Source organism: Pseudoliparis swirei, chromosome 22 (assembly GCF_029220125.1).
Source record: "Pseudoliparis swirei isolate HS2019 ecotype Mariana Trench chromosome 22, NWPU_hadal_v1, whole genome shotgun sequence".
Lineage (NCBI taxonomy): Eukaryota > Metazoa > Chordata > Actinopteri > Perciformes > Liparidae > Pseudoliparis > Pseudoliparis swirei.
Window position 1 is genome coordinate 3,868,127 of NC_079409.1, and position 21,610 is coordinate 3,889,736.

At 43.2% G+C, this 21,610-nt stretch overlaps 4 protein-coding genes across 5 annotated transcripts in view; 2 read left to right on the forward strand and 2 right to left on the reverse strand.

Annotated features, from left to right (window-relative positions):
- Positions 1-105: 105 nt before the first annotated feature.
- pkdc (protein kinase-like domain containing) lies at positions 106-2,122 on the reverse strand. The gene is made up of 3 exons (XM_056444380.1): positions 1,960-2,122; positions 1,017-1,399; positions 106-857 (listed from the first exon to the last, which is right to left on the reverse strand). The coding sequence occupies exons 2-3, from the start codon at positions 1,385-1,387 to the stop codon at positions 260-262; spliced, it is 969 nt and encodes a 322-aa protein (XP_056300355.1). The 5' UTR covers positions 1,388-1,399; positions 1,960-2,122; the 3' UTR covers positions 106-259.
- Positions 2,123-2,947: 825 nt separating this feature from the next.
- Positions 2,948-10,059, reverse strand: ankmy2a (ankyrin repeat and MYND domain containing 2a). Its single transcript, XM_056405852.1, has 10 exons — positions 9,867-10,059; positions 9,625-9,689; positions 7,909-8,050; positions 7,708-7,806; positions 7,420-7,580; positions 6,506-6,720; positions 5,307-5,442; positions 5,101-5,229; positions 4,492-4,621; positions 2,948-3,909 (listed from the first exon to the last, which is right to left on the reverse strand). Exons 1-10 carry the CDS (start codon positions 9,931-9,933, stop codon positions 3,788-3,790), a joined length of 1,266 nt encoding a protein of 421 aa, XP_056261827.1. The 5' UTR covers positions 9,934-10,059; the 3' UTR covers positions 2,948-3,787.
- Positions 10,060-15,512: 5,453 nt separating this feature from the next.
- sostdc1a (sclerostin domain containing 1a) lies at positions 15,513-17,968 on the forward strand. The gene is made up of 2 exons (XM_056443843.1): positions 15,513-15,726; positions 16,758-17,968. The coding sequence occupies exons 1-2, from the start codon at positions 15,513-15,515 to the stop codon at positions 17,198-17,200; spliced, it is 657 nt and encodes a 218-aa protein (XP_056299818.1). The 3' UTR covers positions 17,201-17,968.
- Positions 17,969-18,368: 400 nt separating this feature from the next.
- Positions 18,369-21,610, forward strand: part of crppa (CDP-L-ribitol pyrophosphorylase A) — a 39,946-nt gene continuing 36,704 nt past the window's right edge. For both annotated transcript variants that reach the window (XM_056443837.1, XM_056443838.1), the window contains exons 1-2: positions 18,369-18,671; positions 20,423-20,684. In XM_056443837.1, coding sequence (XP_056299812.1) covers positions 18,421-18,671; positions 20,423-20,684 — 513 coding nt within the window. In that variant the 5' untranslated portion in view covers positions 18,369-18,420. The remainder of the gene's footprint in view (positions 18,672-20,422; positions 20,685-21,610) is intronic.

The window sequence follows — 21,610 nt, forward strand, 5'->3', positions numbered from 1 at the left end:
GTTTGAATAAGGACACATCAACCAAAATGTGTGGATGTTATGAGGCAAATCCATAAAATATATTTCTTCCCCATTCAAAGAGTTTGTAAAAGAAAATCCAAAGCATTACCAATTTTTTTAACTTTAATATTTCTGGGAAATGGTTTGCATACTTCTCTGTACACAGGTGTTTGTGGCTGCTTTAATTTGTACATATACAGATTTTCAGTTTCACCTCTCAGCCAGACGCTTAGTCCTCTGGTTGTCTCAAGGGAAAAGTTTATTGATTCAGTTTCAGTTTGCGGAGGACCTCCTTGGTCAACCGTTTACTGTACCGGTTGATCTTCCGGTGTCCCGGCATCCATCCCAGCAGAAAACGATGAAAATCTGTCCACGCGAACGCAAACATCTCCCGCCACTCTGTCTCCAGGGCGACAAAGTCCACGTCTTTCTTCACCGATTGCTTCAACTCGGTGAAATAGTAGTCCAGCAGGGCCGGTACCCTCTCCTCACACTTCCTCTCCTCCATGCAGCTTCCTAAAAAATAAACAACATCTTTCATTCCGCAGCCGCCTCCGACATACTGGAAGTCCACGGCGGCCACGTCCCCTCCGCCCCGCGGGAAACAGAAGTTGGCCAACTTGGCGTCCCCGTGGACGACGGTCTTGAAGAGGCAGGCGTTGAGCATCCCGTCGATGTCGCCGGCCGCCGCCTTGAGCTCGGCGTCCCCCGTGGCCTCCAGCTCGTCCGGGCGGGTCTCCAGGTGCCAGTAGGTGCCGACGGGCCACAAGCCCTCTGGCGCCGCACCCAGGAAGAGGGCGTGGAAGTGGGCCAGCCATCTTAGACAAGCCTTTATTTCTCCATCCTTCACACAGGTCCTAAAAAAAGACAAACAACAACAGACTGTTATTCATCCAGCATGAGACGTCAGACAACTATTTAAACCATCAAGTAGGAGAATAAAATGCACAGAGATGTAGAAGCTGTCCACTCATTTGATGCAGAGCTCCAGTGTTTCACACAAAATGCTCGTATACCTTCTCTGATCGTAACCCGCCGCGTCCAGATCCTCCAGCACGATCAGCATCTCGTCTCCTTGGGAACAAGCCGCCAGGCAGACGGGGGTCCGACAGCTCCGATCGGTGGAGTAGTTCTGGTACCAGTGCGTCTCCACCTGGTAGGACCTCACTTTACGCGCGTGGGAGCGGTCCGTGTTCCAGCCACCGGGGCGCTCGGCCTCCGCCGGGAGCTTGACGTGCTTGACGACCACGGACGGCCGGTCGCAGCCCTCCAGGTGCAGCCGGACGATCTCCCCGTAGCCGCTCCACAGCGTCTGGATCTTCGCGCCGACGCGCAGGGACGACGCGCCGCACGCCCGCAGGACGAGATCCTGGTGCTCCGGGTTCATTTCCAGTCGGAGCTGCACGGCGAGGAGGAGGAGGAGGAGGAGGAGGAGTGTGTGTTAAGTGCATCAAGTACAAATTAAAGATACTTGTAGTTTAACTGCTGTACTTCACTTCCTTTGTCGGATAGCTTTAGTTACTTTTCAGAATAGACCTTTAACCCCCTTCATATATCTCCAGATGTGTCAATAATTTTTTACGAGATTAGTTTGTCCTCATAAACTGAAGGATGAGGTCATCCTTTATGTGATGAGACACCTAAATAAACTCTTTAGCCTCTTTGAGCCGCTGTAAAATTCACATATCTTCTGAGAAATTTACTTTTTCTCACAGGACAGCGACACTACAAACTAAATAAATGAATGATGATATTATATTACGCATTACTGCATATTATACTACCCAAAAGTGTATAAATAAATTACATGTACGATAGTTAAATGCAACATACACATTAATACAACAATTGTAATACAGACATACTGTATACGAGTACACCCCTAACAAAAACTATTGGTGGGAGTATGTTGTAAATAGCACCAAATATTGTTATTGTTGATGTTAGTGCGTCACTTACCTAACTCACAAATGATCCGCTTGTGGCATTCAGAGAGCAGAAACAGGCTTAATGTAGGTGTCCTTCTCCCACGCGCAGTGAATTATATAAATATATATATCTTTATATATATATAAAGATATTGTATGAATAATTGTGTATAAAAAACGCCTAAACTCTGTAGAATAACAAACGTTTTTCTTTTTTTTTGTCCTCCCTGCTTTATGGCAGATAACAGGAAGTGACGCGTAAAGCTACAGACGTGGCATAAAGAGAGCTCCGTGAAGACTGCTACCCCCTGCTGGTCCGGAGGCACATTGCACCTTGGACTTTGACCCTCTGCTTATGTAACTGCCTCCGCAAAAAGTTGGACGACAGCGAGTTCCTCAGGCTCAGATGTTTCCAGTCATTACACAAAGGGAGTCTTTGCAGTGTGTGAAGACTGAACGTCATATGATCGGTTAATAAAAGACCTCATATTGAAAAAAACATTGTGTACAAGTTGTTTAGAGCTGCACAAAGGCGGCATAAAGAAAAAACAACAAGGCCCATTCAGAGAAATCTCTACCCCCACTCCACACTGTTTAAAAAGTCCCACGTTACACTATTTTACAAATCAAGTAACTTCCTGAATTTTGAATTAAAAATCATTAAAATTAGGAAAAATGGAAAAGCAGCACATCTTCAAATTTAAGAAGCTGGAACCATAACATGTTTTTTAATTATTTAAAGTGAAATTATTATCAACATATTCTTATTAAAAATGTTTCTCTTAAGCAACTAATTGATTATTCAAATAATATTTTTAGCTGAACTTTGGTAGTTTTACTAAAAAATGTATAAAGTAGAAATATTATTTATCAGTGTAGCCACCAAACTAACAGCGGGACATCTTTTGGGTCCATGAGAAACAGGACCTGCTGACAATGTAAACAAAACACAGGCAACATGATGCTTTCAGAGCCACAACAGAGACTTTACAGCAACAACAAAAAACAAATCCATATGATTACTTTGATGACGTTGGTCTTTATTTATTTGTAATTGAGCTCAAGTTGTTTGGACATTGTGGAGATCATCGGCGTTCAGGACTAAATAAAAGCCTCGTGGGATCCGTCGATTTGCCTGAAACCTCTCGGTCCATTCAGGCCGCACGATAACATGACAGACCGGCGAAGCCACGCGACTACAATGTTGTTGTTGTTGTGCTGTAAACAACGACGCTGCATGAGGGGGGGGAAAACAACAATAAAAAACACTTTTCCTTTTGGTTCATTTCGGAAACATTGGTGCCCTCTTTTAGGAAACGCGGTGATTTAAAATCATGTTTTTATTTTTAAAAATATAATTCTTTTGGTCAATATTGTGCGGCCCTGCCATCTCCGCTCGCGATCTGCTGTGAAGTTATCGGTACAAAAAAGATCAACAAAAAAAAATTACAAATCAAGTGCGTAGCAAACAAACCACCGGCTACAAAGTCACGACTTTCCTGCTCGGGTTGCTAGGGAGTCTTAAGGCAAAAATATCGTTCCATCATCGATGTGAACCACGAGCTCTTTGAACCCCCAACACACACACACACACAGCCCGCTACCACAAACAAATCCATGTTCACATTCACATACGATTTAAATCGTCTGAAAGATTTGTTTACATATATATATATTTTTTGAGAAAGAAGAAAAAGAAGAAAAAAAATGTCCGCCCGCCCGCCGTGGCCACGAACCTCCCGGGCTTCGACGTGGATAATAAATATGGGTTCTGGTCTCCGGCTGGTCCGTCTTCATCCGGCTTTCGGGGTCTCGGTTAGCGCCCTCCGTCCGGCGCTGCATGCGTCAGACGGACTCGCTCAGTCGTCCGCAGCCGGGATGGAAGAGGGCTCCGAGGAGTCCGAGGGGGGGGCGTCACCTTTGGCCTCCAGCGAGAGCTCCTGCATGGAGCCGGCGGCCTCCTTCACGGCTTCACTCTCCTCTGGAGACACAAGAGGCGACAGAGGTGAGACCGACCGGGCCGCGAAACTGAAGACGCACGTCCGTGATGTGAAGACCATCAACAGGTCTCACGTTCCGTCAGAGGAAGCATCATGGAGAATATGTATTATGAAATAACATTGAATAAATGTGAGTGGTGAAGCTTTCGTGTCCTTTGAAATACAGATCCATCATCACAGATTTTAAAAGTGCGTTTAATTTCAGTTTTTAAATATTTTCGCCAATAAAATTACAATGAAAAAAAACCTAAAAAACTCCTGAATATTAGTGTTATTTAATATTATTTTTTATTTTTTAACAAGAAAATAACAATGATAATATCCTGAATTTCTTGTACTATAAAAATATAATATTAAAATAAAAAATAAAATACTAAATCCTCTTGAGTTATTCATTATGCATCACTAAAAGATGATTTAATCCATCTGTCAGTAAAGTGAATGTCCAGATTCATGCTGGTTAAAATGACTTTCTGTACTTTTCTTAATGTTATGAAGTAACACGTCGTCATGCCGCCACTCTTTAGAAGTGAACCTGTGTTTTTGGGAACAGATGAAAGTACCTCTGCTCTGCTGCAGCCTCGTCTCGGCCGCCTCCGCCTCCTGCTGCTCCCGCTGCTCTTGGAGCGTCTTGCAGACCTTCTTGTGGGTGAACCAGTGCATCTTCTGACAGGCCTGGTCGCAGTAGATCACCTAGGGCCGGAGAACAAACCAGGGGTTCAAAAGTCGCCAACTCAAGAGAGAAGAAGTACCAGAAAGGAGATTAATTACCGTGTCTGTAAGGATATTCGTACGGAAACCGTCCACAATAAAAAAATGCTGAGAATTGATCACGATTTTAGGTTTTCTTCAGCACCAAACTAATGCAGGGATAGTTTCTCTGGACCTGCTCACTGGCGACTTCGGCTTACTTTTAAATTGGCACCAATTTGCCAAAAAGTGAGGAAAACAATAAACGGCTTAAATATCAATGGGGCTCAAACGACGTCCGTTTACGTGGCTCAGCGATTGAGACGCCGACCACGAAAGGCAACGGTCAACCTTTGAAGCATCTATCTAACAAAAGAAAAAAGAGCCCCATAAAACCGTATCTTTAATGTTCCAAATGGTTGCTTATTGCTGAGAATAACAAGAACACACGTCGTGAATGATCGATGTCAACGGCCGCTCACCGTTTTGCAGAGGGAGCATCTCTTCTCGGCTCCCTTCTCGCCGCACGAGGTGCAGAACTCTGCGTCCATGAAGCCGACCTGACCCGTGATGGCCTGGGTCAGCACCGACAGCGCCGTGGGGTCGTGACCCTGCGAGAACAGAACGTTTTACGACGGGCGGCTGGACGACCGGTCCGACGCCATCGGTAACGCTCGCGCGGACTCACGATCTCCACGGGGGCGATGCTCCGCACCAGCTGCTGCAGCAGGGTGGCGTCGGCGTACGGGAACTTGCGGATGCACTCTCTGACAAACTTCTCTTGGTACACGGGGAAGCCGTCTCGGTCCCGCCCCTTCAGCAAGCTGCAGGACGGGGAAGAATCCAGGAGGAGGAGGTCAGCTTTCGTAGTGGGAACGCAAACCGCTTTGCAACCATCATCAGGATTTGTTTGAATTAGAAGAAAGAAAAGAGGCTCCACACACGGAAACACGGCCGGCTTCCAAAACTGGTATAGGGAGCGAACATGTAGACAACGGAGAGACAACAAACACTCAAGAGGCTAAACCCTGAAGAAGAGCCTTTAAAAGTTGCTTAAAAACAGCAAAGGAGCGCCTCCTCCCCTCCCACGGCTAATCTAGGAGAAGTGAAACGGAACGTCTTTCTCCCTTTGCAATATTCATCAGAAGTTTATAAATATTCTGCAACCTGAAACACGAGGAGCGATATTTACAAAGCCTGTGCAGCATTTACTGAAACTAAAGCAGGGGCCGGGAACCTATGGCTCTTCCGGTGACGGCATATGGCTCCCAGACAATTTTTAGTTGAAAAAATATATATATATCCGCCCGCCCCCCTGTAATTTTCTCTATCGCGCCAGATTACAGCAGAAGTAATGTCAGGTCCTTTTCTTAAAGACGTCTTTGTTCTTCTATTAAACTAAACGTCTGTTATTGATCGTCTCCACAGCAGCATGTCATTCTGTCTCCAAGTGTCGCGTTAACACTTCTCAGCTCTCCGTCTCGCGCCGCAGAGCTCCGATGCCGGCGTGTGCGCGCATCGGGGCGGAGCAAAGAAAAAGTCACCTGCACCCCCCCCCCCCCTCTCAATGTCTCTCAATGAAATATATTTCGAAATATTTGGCTTCTATGGCTCTCCCAGTCAAAAAGGTTCGTGACCCCTGGTCTAAAGCGTCATGGAGCCCAGCAGCAGTTCATCTCGTTGCATAAATCACTCTCATCTAATTATTTGTTTCAAGAGAAGCCGTCACGGTGAGTATCATCCAAACCTCCGTCTCGCTGCCGTGCTAAATCAGGTGCGGCAGCGATTATAAAAATATATTCTAAACCTCCGTTGTTAAATGACAAGAACACCCGACGGCGGCGTCTTCGCGCCCGGAAACGGGACGCCGACTCTCGGCCTCCTCACCTCTTGACGAGGCCGTCCAGCTTGTCCTCGCGGTCCTTGAGGAAGGAGGCGCACTTCCCCAGCACGCAGCTGATGTAGTGCATCTTCATGGCCAGCACCTCGTTCATGTCCTGCTGCTTCATGCACTTCTCGCAGATGAGCTCCATCACGCGGCGGCATTTCTCCAGGGCCTCCACCTCGGCCACCAGCGGGTTCTCCTTCACCAGCATCACCATCTGGGGGGGGAAACACGAGGGGCGCTCACCAAAAACACTTCTTCAAAAATACAAAACACACACCGCCAGTGATGCGTCCGTTCATAAAAATGGTTTATTGTAAATATAATCGGGGCCGTTTCATCAAAATGTACAGGATTTTGCGTCACGGTGCTATTTTTAAAGTAGTGCCCCATACATTTATCATCGTGCTCCTCGAACATCAAACAGTTTCAACAAAAAGGATGAAAATCGTGGCGGTTTTTAAATCCGTGCATTTTCTTCTTTGCCTGGTGCCTAAATTACCCACAATGCAACCCAACCACCCTCATCCTCTGGTGTGTCATGCTGGTAGCCTGCAGCAGAGAACCAACTGACGTGGACTCAGGTGACATCACTTGAGGCAATTTATCACCTTTTATTTTGTTATTTTATTTTTAGCAGCTCTACACTCCCCCTTTACTGTTTTTATTTGATTGTATCCATTTGTTTTGTTTTCTTATTGTATCCATTTTTTTTATCGAGTCGTCTATTGTCCAGTTTTATCAGTGTTTAAATAACCATTATCAGTCTGTTGCGCTTTCAGTTGTTTTATTGCCTTGATTTGTTTAGTGCACTTTCTGAAAGGTACTATATATATATATATATGATTAACGTGATTACTATTGTTGTTGTTATTATATTTACTCCACGATTACGATAAAACCAACACTGTCCTACCTTGACGGGGTTCAGGTTGGTGCTCATGATGACCTTGTGTAGGGGCCCGGCCAGTTTGGAGGGCAGCTTGGGCTCCTTCTCTAAACCCTGGCGCTTGGTGTAGTAATCCACTCGGGCCCGGGAGAAGAAGTTGTTGATGACCGTGACGCAGTCGTGTTGCCCTGCGGAGGGAAAAGAAGAAACGGCTCATGCTTTTATTCATTTTTCTTTAAAAATAGTCGTCAAATGTGTTCCAAGAGGACCACGAGACGGGAAGTGTGTCCTCGGCGGCGGCGCAAGCAGACGTACCGACGAAGGCGGCCATCTGCGCGGCGGTCCTTCCCACGGAGTTGACCACGTCCGTTTCCGCCCCGGCGTCCAACATCATCCACGTGATGTCGGTCTTACCTGCGGCAGGGAAGAGGAGTCACGACAACAAGCGTTAAAAATAACAAAAGGGATGAGATTTTAATTATTTTTTCTTCTATCGCCGTGGTGATGAGCTCCGACCTGACAGGCCGGCGAACATCAGCGCCGTGTATCCGTGCTCGTGCTGGTTGCAGTTCACGTCCGCTCCGTGTTGCAGCAGCAGCAGCTTGCACATGTCGGCCTTTCCTTTGTAAGCGGCGTGCATGAGAGGAGTCATGCCGTACTGCGGGGCAGACAAACAGGAACAAGAGGGACAAGTTACGCTAAAAAGATTTAAAGGTTCCGACAAAAATAAAGATAAAGAGTTTAATCATGAGTGTAAATATCTTTATAAAAATCATAAAAAAACATTTAATTTGAACTCTTTTCTATCAAAATAATTTTAAAAAGTATAAAACTAAATTAATTCAATATTATTTTTATTTGCGTTATCTCCGTCTGTGTCGTCCTAACGAGTAACGAGTGTTGTAAAGCTGCAAGTTTAAACATTCAGTCGGCTTAATGAACCATTCATGCTTAAAAAGGATGAATTAAGCGCATTAAGTCTCACAATTGATTTTCATTTGTCACCAATCTGCTGATTTTGGGATTACGCATCGTCGACTAAATTTCAGATGATAAAAGAAAATCTCCCAATTTAATGGGCGGTGGCATCTGGCAAAAAAAAAGAGGAAAATAACTAGAGATAATGAATTTACATGTTGAAGATATTATATAAATTATATAAAATAGAAAGACACAGCAAACCCGAGATTTAAATGTGCGCTTAAAAAACTTTAAACAATTAATGGATCGTCAGTGTTGATTAATTTAGCGCAGACTTTTCATCCTCTGTATTATATATAGTTTTGCATTCTGTCTTTGAGTTGTCGCTTTCCTTTCAAATCTTTTATCCAAAAATGGTTTAGGCATGACAGCGTTTTCTTTCGGTTGCCGAGCAGAACATCTGCTTTCAGCACCTGATTGTGACAGGCGGACACAAAAGGAGTGACAGAAGGGGCGAGGGGGTCCGTGAAGGACGTCCTCCAAAGCCCTCCGGCGTGCTGACTCGGGAGTCCTCTTGTCCCACACATATGTCACCCAACGAGATCAACGAGATCTCAGCGCCTCCTCTCGCCTACATTTGACAGTTTTTACTCAAACGACTACATCGTTTGCGAAGAATTAAACCCAAGATTTTCTTTGCAAAAGCTGTCAGTTAAATTGATGCGAGAGTAAAAAGTTGTGATGCATTGTTGCTGTCGGAGGAACCAGGAGACACGTCGCTCCCGGCCTCCATCTTTATTTGGTTTAAGTCCGACCTCGTTAAAGGATAATAAAATATACCTTTAGATACTACGAGCGGTGTAAAAGGAGGGTTTTTTAAAGCAAATTCCAGGCTTGATTTATCTGATGAATAAAAAAAGAATCATCAGTGAACACAAACTATAATTACATAAAGGTTTAGACCGCGTAAATAAATCTCAGTCATTAAACGTTTCCTTCTATTTGGTGTTTTGTTACCTGGTGCAAATAAATAAACCAAAAACATCTGAAAATAGTGGTATTGTGATTATTTTATCCCCGTTTATATGAAAGTTAATTCATTTAGCAATTACTACCAACTGCAAATACTTTATTCATATTATATAAAAATGAGTTCATTTTTATGAATTTCCTTTTTATAAGGCAACAATGAACATTTGAGCATTGATGGAGGAAGCCTGTAATTGCTGTGCACGTGATGAGTAATTTAAACATAAGTGGGTTTAAGTTTAATTCAGGTGTATCATCCTATAAGTGTCATGCTCTCGTCACCTCGTCCACGCAGTTGACTCGAACATCCTTGCAGCCCAGCAGCCTCGAGGCCTCTTGGACGTTTCCTAAGTGCATACAATTCAGTATTATCGCTTACAAAATACACACATTTATAACTCTACAACAATAAAAAAACAACAACAACAGGCACGTGAAGACCAGTTGTGGTCTTCAAGCTATCACATAATAAACTAGCTCACGTGGGTTCTAGGGGGGGATTAGCTTTAGCCGAGGAGGCTTACCCGCAGTGATAACCACAAACAACTCCTCCTCGCTCGGAGACAAGTCTCCCTTCTTCGGTGTGGACATGTCGGTGGTTAATAGGAAGAAATTAGGGTGCAAAGGCTCAAAAAAAGGCGCTCAGTTCCTGGTTAAAAGAAGGTTTTCCGTGTTTCTGGCAGTCTGCTCGCGCTCGCGCATGGAGCTAGCTGTCATTTGGATTGTACCACTGCGTAAATGTGAACAGGGGTGTTCTGGGACAGGATGTTGATTTGACACACTTCTATTTTTAGCCCTGGTATATTTTAAGCAGATGTTTTCTAAATAATTACGCTGTAATATATTGAAGTACATATATATATGCAGGGAAAATGTTATTTAATTGCAACAAAGACGCACAAATAGTAAATGTGTACCCCTCTGTTCTGTCAAGGATATAATCAGTTCCACAGAAGTCTAGAGTTCATTCAGAAATGTGAACTTTCTATATGGACAACAGGTGAGAAGGTGTCATACCTTATTGTCTAGTCTTCATGCATATCTATATCCAGATTAATATTATGTGTTTTTATAGCAGCTTTTTGGATGAATCCAAGCGTTTTGCTGTTTTATGTATTTCTTATTTTAAATGTGGCGCACATATTATCATGTGAGGAAGAAAATATATGTATTTGTTTTCATATTAGTTAACAGTATATATACAAGTATGTTATACGGAATATTTATTTCTTTAAATATATAAATATATTTTCAACTCGCATTATATTATATATTTATATTTCATTTTTATTTATGACATATTTTTAGTGTGTAAATATCCGTCTGTAAAATACATTTGACTGCTTTTCGAATGTCTGGAGAAAAAATAAAAGTAAATAGAGAAATTTAGGTTACAGAGAAAACATAAAATCTGAATATTTGGTATCAAAAAATGAATTATATATATATACAATACATTTTCTTTCAAGAAAATTATATAATTAAACAAATAAAAAAATACAAAGTGTAGGGGTATGTGCAAGTAAGTAAGGTAAGTAATGTGGTATGTACAGTGAAAGCAGTGTAAGGTTGATTGATGTTGTTCAATTTCAATCTGATGAGGATCTGGCCAGAGGTGATTTATCATAAAAATATAGTCTTTAAAAACAGAAAAACCCTGCGGAGGAATTTTTCCACCCGTTCGTGACTACATCGTAGTGCAATCACAAGGAATCAGGACGTGAGCAGCAGCAGCAGAGTTATAATCACAGGACTCTGATGCACTGCAGCGTAACCGCCACCAGGTGGTGCTAATGAGCACATTAACCCATCAACTTACTCTCGCAGCTTCTTTTCAAAGATTGATAGATAGATAGATAGATAGATAGATAGATAGATAGATAGATAGATAGATAGACAATAAAATAATATAGCAGAGCAGGACATATTACATTTAAGAAAATTAAATAATAAAGTTTTGAGTCGCTTTAAGCTTAACTCCTTAACTTTAAGGAGACCAAAGATCCAGAAGGTAGAAACACAAGGGACAAAAGCAGAATATATATATAGAGAATATATATATATATATATATATATATAGAAATATATATATAAATAAAATTTTAAAAAATATATATATATATAAAAATATATAGAAATCAATCTAAATCCAGACATTTAAGTAAACTGTATATTGAATATTTTTGATCAACTTTTATGAGTAGAGTTAACTATGTATTAAGAAATTCCAACTGAACCAATGTATAATTTTCTAAAAATGGATTAGGTAACTGGACATGCAAACAAATGTAATGTTTACATGTCTACATACTCAAAATAAGTTTAATGAAATAAAATGTAGCCATTATCAGTATCTTCTCTAATTAAAATAAAGCAAACAGCATATCTTAATACAACTCTTGCTTAATTTTATTGAAAAAAAATGTAATAGCAGCATCTGCTAAAACACAGTGTACCATAAAAACAACTTACAAGTGTCATTCATTACAAATAAAAAAACATGATTATGACATATGAAGAAAAGAAAAGATCTCACATGCTTAACTGAGAAACAAAAGTACGTGTATCTAAAAATATACAAAAAGACTTGGCGAATAAATCAAGATGTAACATGAAACATGTGACTTCAACGTCCACAAGAAGCTTTGACTCTCCGAAACTAGCGGGAAATGAAAATCGCGGATCTGTGTGGCGCCACAACGAGACCTTAACCTCATCGATAAATTAAACAAACATTATAACAAACATCGTTATTTCCATTGTGCCACATTGTTTCCCCCGTTTGATGTTTGACTGGTGCTTTATTTAACGACTCGTGCTCTCTTCTTTTGCCATGCCGAGCTTTAATGCCGCCAGTTCACAAGAGCTGAAGATTTCCCACAGTCCGGCATATATTCTGTTCTTTAGTCCAAGGATTTTGGGGGAAAGCTTTTTAAACATGCGTTCCAAAGAGCACTTTCTGAATTAAATCATAGTATCTCAGCTCTTTGGGGTATAAGCCATGTTCAGAGGGTGGATGATTCCCGGCATTGCACAAGCTCGGGCTACTGATCCATAGTAGAATGATTAGTCCAATTTCATCTTATAACGTCCCATTTCTCCACCCTTCTTGTTGATGGTATAAATGCCCATGCTATGCTATCTGCTTCGATATCCTGTATATTTAAATTAAATAGGAGAAAGAAAGAAAAAAATCAGGTATTTATGAAATATATTTCATTTCAACGACGTATACTTTACTGTATGAACATTGCTACCATACATATTAATCCCTAAAGATGAATCTAACCATATTTTATATTGAATGGGACCACACTAGGCAGACCAATATTATCGTATCCATTTAGTTTTCTGCCATTAACCAGAGGCAAGTTAAGAGGAAAGGTGAGGATGTTTATTGGCATTGTAAAAGCATCCTTCAGCTGCAGGGTAGGAAGATCTCCAGCAGAGGACAATGTTTTACCAAAGTTAACAGAATAAAACAAAGTCAATTTAACTTACTTATCTTTATCTATTCACATTGTGGTTCCTAATAATGTGCAATGGACTCTTCGTTTTTAGTACTGAAGGTATTGAAACTAAAAGTAAACATTGAGCAGAATGAACCTAATTCAAAATACTACATACTATACTATTGAATTATTATTATTATTATTATTGATGCATATACAGTTTTGTATTCAGGCCTTCTGACATGTGAATTTCACCATGGATCAAAACAATCGTATCTTTATCCACAACGATACGTCATGCTTTATTAGTTGTGTATTATCAATCTGATTCTGCAAAGAAAATATAAAAATACATATGGAGGAGTAACAAGTACCATCTTTAAAAGTATAGGAGTATAGAGCAGCGAAAAAAATACTCAAGTAAAGTACCTCAACATTGATCTGAAGTACTTTGGTACTTCCACCACCGTCGTGTCACTCAGGGAACGACAGCAGAGAGACGCAGCTCTCCGTCTCTCGGGGTGTTTTGCAGACTTTCCCCTCTTTCTTTGTTCCAGGTGTTATGCATTCCTTGTGTTCCCCCTCCGGTCGCCCCCCCCCCCCCCCCCCGCCAAAACCTCCCGGTGGTGCATGAGGGTGCTTCCTGGTCCCCGCTGCCTGTCAATACGTCTCTTAACCCGGCCACCTTTCCTTTCCCATGAGGGTCGAGAGGGGGGGGGGGGGCACCGAGTCCCCTGTGCTGAGTTTCTCTGCAGCCGAGGGCACAAGAGGAGGGAGGCCTATCATGTTCACCTCCCCGCGTCCATTCAAACCCCGGTCCCATGAGCAGCTCGGGGGAGGGGGTGGGGGTGGTGGGGTTGGGGGGGGGGGGTCTAAGTGTAACTAGGCCTCTGAGAAGAGCCCTTTTATTTTCTGTCGGAAGTGGAGTGAAGGAGCCTCTGGTGCTGCTGTTTGAGGACAAACAAGAGAGAGGAAACAATAACAGAACCTGGGAAGTTTAATGACAGACTGGCTTCACCTGCTAAGGAGATTCACCCCTCCCAGAGTCAGGAATTACATTTATTTAAATGTCCTCATATGGCTTTTAGAACATTAATATAGCAGCAAACAAGTTTTTATTATTATGTAAAGATATATAAAGTGGGTGTCACGTGACTCACGTTTACCTGCAGGGAATAAAGTCTCCATCTGTGAGTGCCGGTTGCTTCCCCCCCCCCCCCCCCCCCCCCATTATCAACTTAATGAACTTTAGTTTCTCAGTTGAATCAATTGAAATACTTAAGTGGACGTAACATTTGAACTGACTTAACATATTTGACATGCTGGATGTTTTCATAACTTTCACCAACGTGCTATTCTAAATGAATGAGAGAGAGAGAGAGAGAGAGAGAGAGAGAGAGAGAGAGAGAGAGAGAGAGAGAGAAATGCTCCATCAATATACTGATTAATGAGCATCAGGGGCAACGTCTGCGATTCTGTTGCGACAGGTGCTGCAGACCTTCAAGAGTTTCAGAGGGAATTCAGCAGAGAGCAGAGACCTCTGAGTCATCGATCGTCTCTGAGTTCTGGTGCGTTCGAGTTCGGCTCGTTGAAAGGAAACTCAGCGGCGTCACGATGGATTACGACAAATCGCTGCCCAGAACGTCCCGCGGTCCATCCGTCAAAAGGGAGACAGGGGACCGAGAATTGAGTCATGAAGGCGGACGATCAGTGTGTGTGTGTGTGTGTGTTTTATTTCCGTCCTTCCCTTCTTTACTCCTGCAGCTGCAAAAATGCCTGAAAAACACATCTGGAGGTGCAGAGAGTTCACATTTCGTTTGACAGACAACTATAGCACAAAAGGACAACACTTATATTTGCTCTCCTTTGCATCAGGGGCCACATTTCATCTCAAGGTTTCTGACATTTTAAAACAACAATATTGTGTATTATACACTACCGTTCAAACGTTTGGGGTCACTTCGAAATGTCCTTATTTTTCAAAGAAACGCATTTTTTTATGGAGATAACATTAAATTAATCATAAATAGTCTCTCTACATAGTTAATGTGTAAATGACTATTCTCTGGTGTTTAATGAAGTCTCTACAGAGGTGTGTAGAGGCCCATCTCCAGTGTTCTAATGGTACATTGTTGTCGCCAAGACTAGCGGAGGGGTATAACACCCTGGAAAACCCATTTTATGTGAGCGCAGCTGAAAACAGTTATGCTGGTAAGAGAAGCTATAAAACGGGCCTTCCTTTGAGCCACAAGAAGAACAACATGAATATTTACAATAAAAGTCATTATTTCTAACCTTGTCAATGTCTTGACTAGATTTTTTTTTCATTTAGCAATAAATTTGATCAATACAAGTGTGAGTTTTCATGAAAAAATATTTGATATTTTGAAAAAAAAATATCAGGAATAAAAATGTAAAAAAACCTGTGTTAATTACTCACGTAATCCCATCATCATCATCATCATCATCAACATCATCGTCATCACCTCCTTTGCTTTGCAGCATCCAGGATCAAGTTCTAAAAACCCTCCACACGGGGGGGCGGGGCTATTTTACGAGCGACCAATCACAGCCTCCCAACAGAAACGCACCTGAGAAGCTGCCAAAGCGCGCGAGGCGGGGCCGTCCTGCATAAAGCCCCGGGTCTCGTGCACGTTCCTCTTCATCCAGCATCAGTCTTCCTCCCGTCGGACCGTACGCACGCCTCTCTCCGACGCCATGCACCTGAGCGCGTGCGACTCGTGCCAGTCCCTGGTGGTGCTGTGCGTCCTACTGAGGAGCTGCCAGGCCTTCAGGAACGACGCCACGGAGCTGCTGTTCTCGCGCGTGACCGCGCCGCAGCCGGTGCCCCCGGTGGTTCAAAGCAACGTGACCCTGAACCGCGCGCGCACCGGCGGGCGAGGAGCGACCGGCGGGGCGCGCGACAGAGGAGGTGAGGACCGGAGGACGCTCCGCTTTATCTTATCTTACGCTCCTATGTATTAGTATATAGGAAAGTGAGTGTGTGTGCTTTAAGAAACGTTTCTATTTATTTATATGGGGTTATTTGCACGAGATTAAACGGATACATCTGAATACTATCTTTCTGTAGTTTGGCAGTGGATTATTCTGGTCCAATCTCTTATTTGTATTAGCAAAATAGAGTCATAAAGAAAATATAACTCCAGAAAATGCAAGCTGCTCCCTTTAAAAAAAGTTTTCCTTTATTTGATTTCCTTCATCTTAAGGATGCACGAGCTCTTGATGAAGCTCTGCTTTTTGTATTTCATCTCAAAGAGCCAAGCAAGATTCACTTAATCCTATATATCATCATGCCACCACCATTTACACATTCGTTAAAAGAGGTTGCAGACGACAACATTAAAACAAATATCCTGCTATTGGGGAGGGAAAAAGCCAATATTTATCAATAACCCTGCAGTTGTATATAATTATTACTTTTTAAATAAAGGAACATCACTTTAAGGTCACTGAAGTTAGGAGGAATGTGTTGTATGTTAGGACTCCCATCACCAGTGAGCTGGGGCAACACACACACACACACACACAGCTGTATAGCTGCAGGTAATCCTCCTGTGATGACCTTTATAATCTCACCGTGAAGTCACAACATGGGTGATGTTGTCGTCTTAATCAGCGCTGAAGAGGACGTTCCGATGTAAATCTCTTAAAACTAAATCAACCGACTAATTGGAATTAAAGTGCAACTTTTGTTAGAGGAAAATAATGATGTAAAGTTTATTGTTTTAAGTCAACATTCACTTGTTTAAGCTTTGTTTTCTTCTTTTTTCTGATTTGTGGCGTCTCGGAGTGTTGGTCGTGGTGTGAATGTTTTTTTCACAGACATTTTATAGTCCGAAAATAACCATAAGCTGCACTTCCCGTATGATTTGGGAATGATCCGTTGTCCATCCTGTGCAGCTGCCAGATTCTCACAATCCTGATTGGGGTCTTTTTCCACAGAGCGAAGCCAAATCGGATGCCGAGAGCTGAGGTCCACGAAGTACATCTCCGACGGCCACTGCACCAGCATCAACCCCATCAAGGAGCTGGTGTGCGCCGGCGAGTGCCTCCCAGCTCAGATGCTCCAAAACTGGATCGGCGGCGCCTACAGCCGGAAGCTGTGGGGTCGCCGCGGCGGCCAGGAATGGCGGTGCGTCAACGACAAGACCCGCACCCAGCGCATCCAGCTGCAGTGCCAGGACGGCAGCGCGAGAACGTACAAAATCACCGTGGTCACCTCGTGCAAGTGCAAGAGGTACTCGAGGCAGCACAACGAGTCGGGCGACAAGTTCGGGGAGCCGGCCCTGTCGCCGCCGCAGCTCCTGCACAAGCACAAGTCCAAGAGCAAGAGGAGGCCCGGGAAGAACCGGCTCAGCGAGAACTGGCCCGACGCCGAACCCTAAAGACTCTCTTCAAGCTCTCTGAAAGAAACCCCACGTGGCACCTGCCGGAGTCCAGAGGATGTGGATTATCTTCTGAAGGGGACTTCATTTAGGTTGGAGCATGGTTCCTCGCTATGATGGAGAACTCCAGAGGGCATGCTGAGGAACTTTTATGGGTCAAAGATAATGTGAACAGAGCCGGGGAGCCCAGAACCAACACACGTTGTCCCCGCCATATACGCTCCTATATATTCATTTTATACAGCAGATGGAGATCCGCAGTCTAGAAACCAACACCAGTAAACACCAAAACAACCTTCTTTTGTGTAAATACTTTGTACATATATCAAAACTCTTACTTGCCTTGTGTATAAAATTGTACTATGTGAGATTTATGATGTATGATGTAATATATTTTCCCGCGGCAATGTATAATATGGTATGTCGGTTGGTAAAAGTGGCGTCAGCATGCGGGTGAAATCTGGAACAAAGCTTTGTTATCAATGAGTCTTGTAATAACTTTATATGAAATAAATATCACCTTTTTTATCACATGTATTGTCACTGGAGGCTTTACTGGGTTCAGTTTGCCATAAACTCTAATAATGATGTTTTATAGACGGCAGACATTAAGACTTAAAACTGGCAATGAAGTTCTAATGTTGGCTAAGATACTATTTTTTTTTTTAAATGACACATTCTTCATTTTAAATAATGGATAAATACATACGTGTATGAATTGACTTGTCTTAATTGTGCACTACAAACGTTTTAAAAAGACTATTTTGGTAGTATTTATTTAACCTGGTAGCAAAATATTTACCATTTGTTTAGATGGAGTATTTTAATTGTGCCATTATTTTAAAAAAAATTTGTTTTCACCACCTAATACATTTGAAAAACAGTCAACAAACTTAAGCTTCCAAGTGCCCCAGTTTATTAACCCCTAAATTCACTTTAGGCGCTTGGTGTGTCTGGACTGTTGGTCTATGCACAAATGGCAAATAAAAACCTTGAACCTTGGTCTTGTGGTAAAAGACGAGCGAGCTAGACTCCGGTTCTTTTATTTTGAAAAGCATTAACCGGAAACACGCTATTCAACAGTTCTAGCTTGAAGGCGCTGTATTCTCCATTCACCTTGCCGCGACATTCCCACCCCGCCCATCAGCTGGGTGATGGACAGTTTGGGGAATTACCTGCCGTGACCCCCCCCCCCCCCACACACACACACCTGCCACTTGATGGAGGTTAATGACGCCAACGTGCGGAGCGACCGTCGCGATCCGGACGGGCCCGCTCATCCTCGGGGTTTCCTTCCCCGCGAGGCCGGGAAGAGCGTCCACCAGCCGGCGGAACGCAGCGTGGATTTCCCGGTGTCCGTGGTTCTTCCTGCCGGCGGCACCGGAGAGAGAACCGGACTGCAGACACCGAAGCAGTTCTGCTCGTTTCTGGGTCGGCCGCTCATAAGCTACACCATCCAGGCTTTCGAGAGGTGGGAGAATAATATAAATACTATTAAGACTTAAAACGTCATAAAGTTGTTTTGTGCGGAACGCCTTCAGCGACGCGTGGGCCGTCACGTGACTTCCTCTTACTGTGGATATCTGCAGTTAAGTCATGGTTCCCCTTAAAGGTGGGAATTTGCAGCTTTTCAAAACTTTTAAAATATATTCATAATTTGTAATTTATTTTTAATAATTTTGAAGATCGTGATGTACTATATCCATAGTAAATCAGAAACCAGTTTTGTTGTTATATAGGCAGGGTTCGTACGGTCATGGAAAACCTGGAAAAGTCATGGAATTTTAAAATGTTCATTTCCAGGCCTGAAAAAGTCATGGAAAAAACTTAAATCATAAAAGTTTGGGAAAAGTCATGGAAATGTGTTATAATCACCTTTTAATTTACGCAGAGTTTGAAATAATTAATATATTTTTTAAAGAAAGACGCTCAAAATATAAGCCGGCGTATGCTCTCAATCCGCAACATTTTCTAAATTGTTCATGTTTATACCGAGATTTCAGTTTGATCATGGACATTTGGTTTAAAGTCATGGAAAAGTCATGGAAATCCATTGTTCAAAAGGTGTAAGAACCCTGTATAGGTGAACTGACCTTTTAATTCATACTAATACCTGTGTACTGCTCGGCGTACCTCTAAAAATCCAGTTTGGGGAAAATTCCATGAAAATCAAATACCAGCTTACCTGCTCCTAAATCTTGACCTACATCATCCTATTTTCCGTCTCCGTGACAGTGAAGAGAAGGTGGATGTTTACACTGTGTGGTGATCCGCCGCCTGACCCTCATTACAACAATGCAATAACAATCGGTGTTTATAATCAGCCGCCTCCTCCGCGTGTTGTCGGTGTTTACGTGTCGTCAGGAAATGAGTGCAGTAACATCCTGAGACCAGAGAGACGCTGCCTGTGTGGCCCCGGTGATTGCGGAGAGGTCGCAGGTCGCCGGGTGTCGGTCCCGAACTTGAAAGTGTGTCGGTCAGATCCACAATTTCCGAGTCTGGTTCCCCCATGAGCCGGGATGAGCGGTCTGGAAATGTCTTCCAGATGCATTGTCACGATGGTGGGACTTATTACCTTCGCATTCTGAGAATGCGGAAGGTTATGTTTTGATCGCTGTGTATTTATTTATTTGTATGTGTGTGTGTTTGTGTGTTATTCGCATAACTCAAAAAGTATTCAACCGAATCGCATGAAATTTGGTGGGATGATTGGTTATTATCCGGGGACCATTTGATTAGATTTTGGGATCGATCGGGTCAAAGGTCAAGGTCAAGAAAAGGTACCAAAAAAGTGGCTGCGGCGAAGGTATGCGCTCTACCGAGTGCCCGTTCTAGTTGTGCATAAATTAATTCCCAATACTGAATAAATTAGCAGGTTATTAATCAGTTAGCTTAGCATAATGACTGGAAACAGGGGGGGGACGGACCAGCTTTCAAAACCCCAGCTGGTCATTTTCATAGGATTTTGAATTGCATCTGTTTTATGTCTCTCAATTAGGATTTGTTTTGGTTTGGACTGTTGGACGGCGGCATTTTCGAAAACGTCACTTTTGGCTTCGGGAACTTTTAAACAAGCATATGTTTTTCTTAACATTTTCCAGATCAAATCCCCAGAAAACAATCAACAGATTAGCTGCAGCCCCGATTCCTAAACGCTCGGCGCTCTGGGTGGGCCCTGCCTTCCGCCCGTCGCTGAGCCGAAAATGTGCGTCTTCCCCGCAGGGTGTCGTGGATCCAGAGCGTCGTGGTCGTCGTGGCCGAAGACAACACGGACCTGATGACGGACATCGTCCAGCGTTTTCGGCACGGGAAGGTCCGAGTGGTGCCGGGCGGCTCGACTCGCCACAGGTCGATATGGAACGGAGTCCTGGCCCTGGGCGAGGGCGAGGGCGAGGGGGCGGTGGTCATCATCCACGACGCCGTGCGGCCTTTTGTGGACGAGGACCTTCTGTACGAGATCGCCACGGCCGCCAAGGAGCACGGGGTCGGTACCATAACTGCTTTTTAAAAATTCAAAAACATGAATATTCAGAACTGAAACCCCCCCGTTTCTTTTTCTCATGCATATCGAGGCTGTTTGCTCCTTTTTTGTCGGTTTACGCGACAACTCTAGCACCAAATACACGAGAGATAAAATGATTTATTAGTCAATCGTAGTATCGGAATAGTTCAGCAACTATTCTGATAATGACTTAAGTTAAAAAAAAAAGTGACAAGTTGAGGCAATTGACGTCTTAAGACCAGCTTCGCCTGCTGCAGTCAGTGGTCCCTGAAGCCCCGCCCCCTCCGCGCTGCTGAGCAGAGCGCTGTTCGCTCAGAAGTTTGTCAGAAGTTTATTCATATTGACCGTGTCGCATTTATAAATGGCACCAAATCCAACGCCACACGTTCTTCGGGTCCTCAGGGAAACGCCTGCCTAGTGTGAAGGACATTTTATTTAAATATTTCTTGAACAATGAATGCAGGAATTAAGATTTTAGTTTCAATCGACGAATCAATTGAGGGACTTATAGTTGCAGCTGTAGTCGTGCGTTATATAAAACTGAGTATGTTTGGTTTGTAGACAATTGGTAAGATACAATTAGACATTTGGGGAACTAGAATGTACATCTTTTACTACTTTTTATATGTTTCATGAACCAACAAATTGGACAAAACACATCATTAAATCCCCGGAAAATGTGCCGATTTTTTAAATAAAATAACGTCCGATTGATGATTATTTGAAATAGTTCCTAGCTCCGTAAATGTCGGCGCGTGATCGCAGTTAACCGCTCGACGGCGTGAAGATGCGTAGCGTCTGTGGACCGGCGCCGTTTCCAGTCGCGCACATGAAGGCAGGATGCGTCACTTTCCAAGAGGGCAGCGGTTCAGATCCAGAGCCAGGAGTTCCTCGTGCTTGGAAATCGC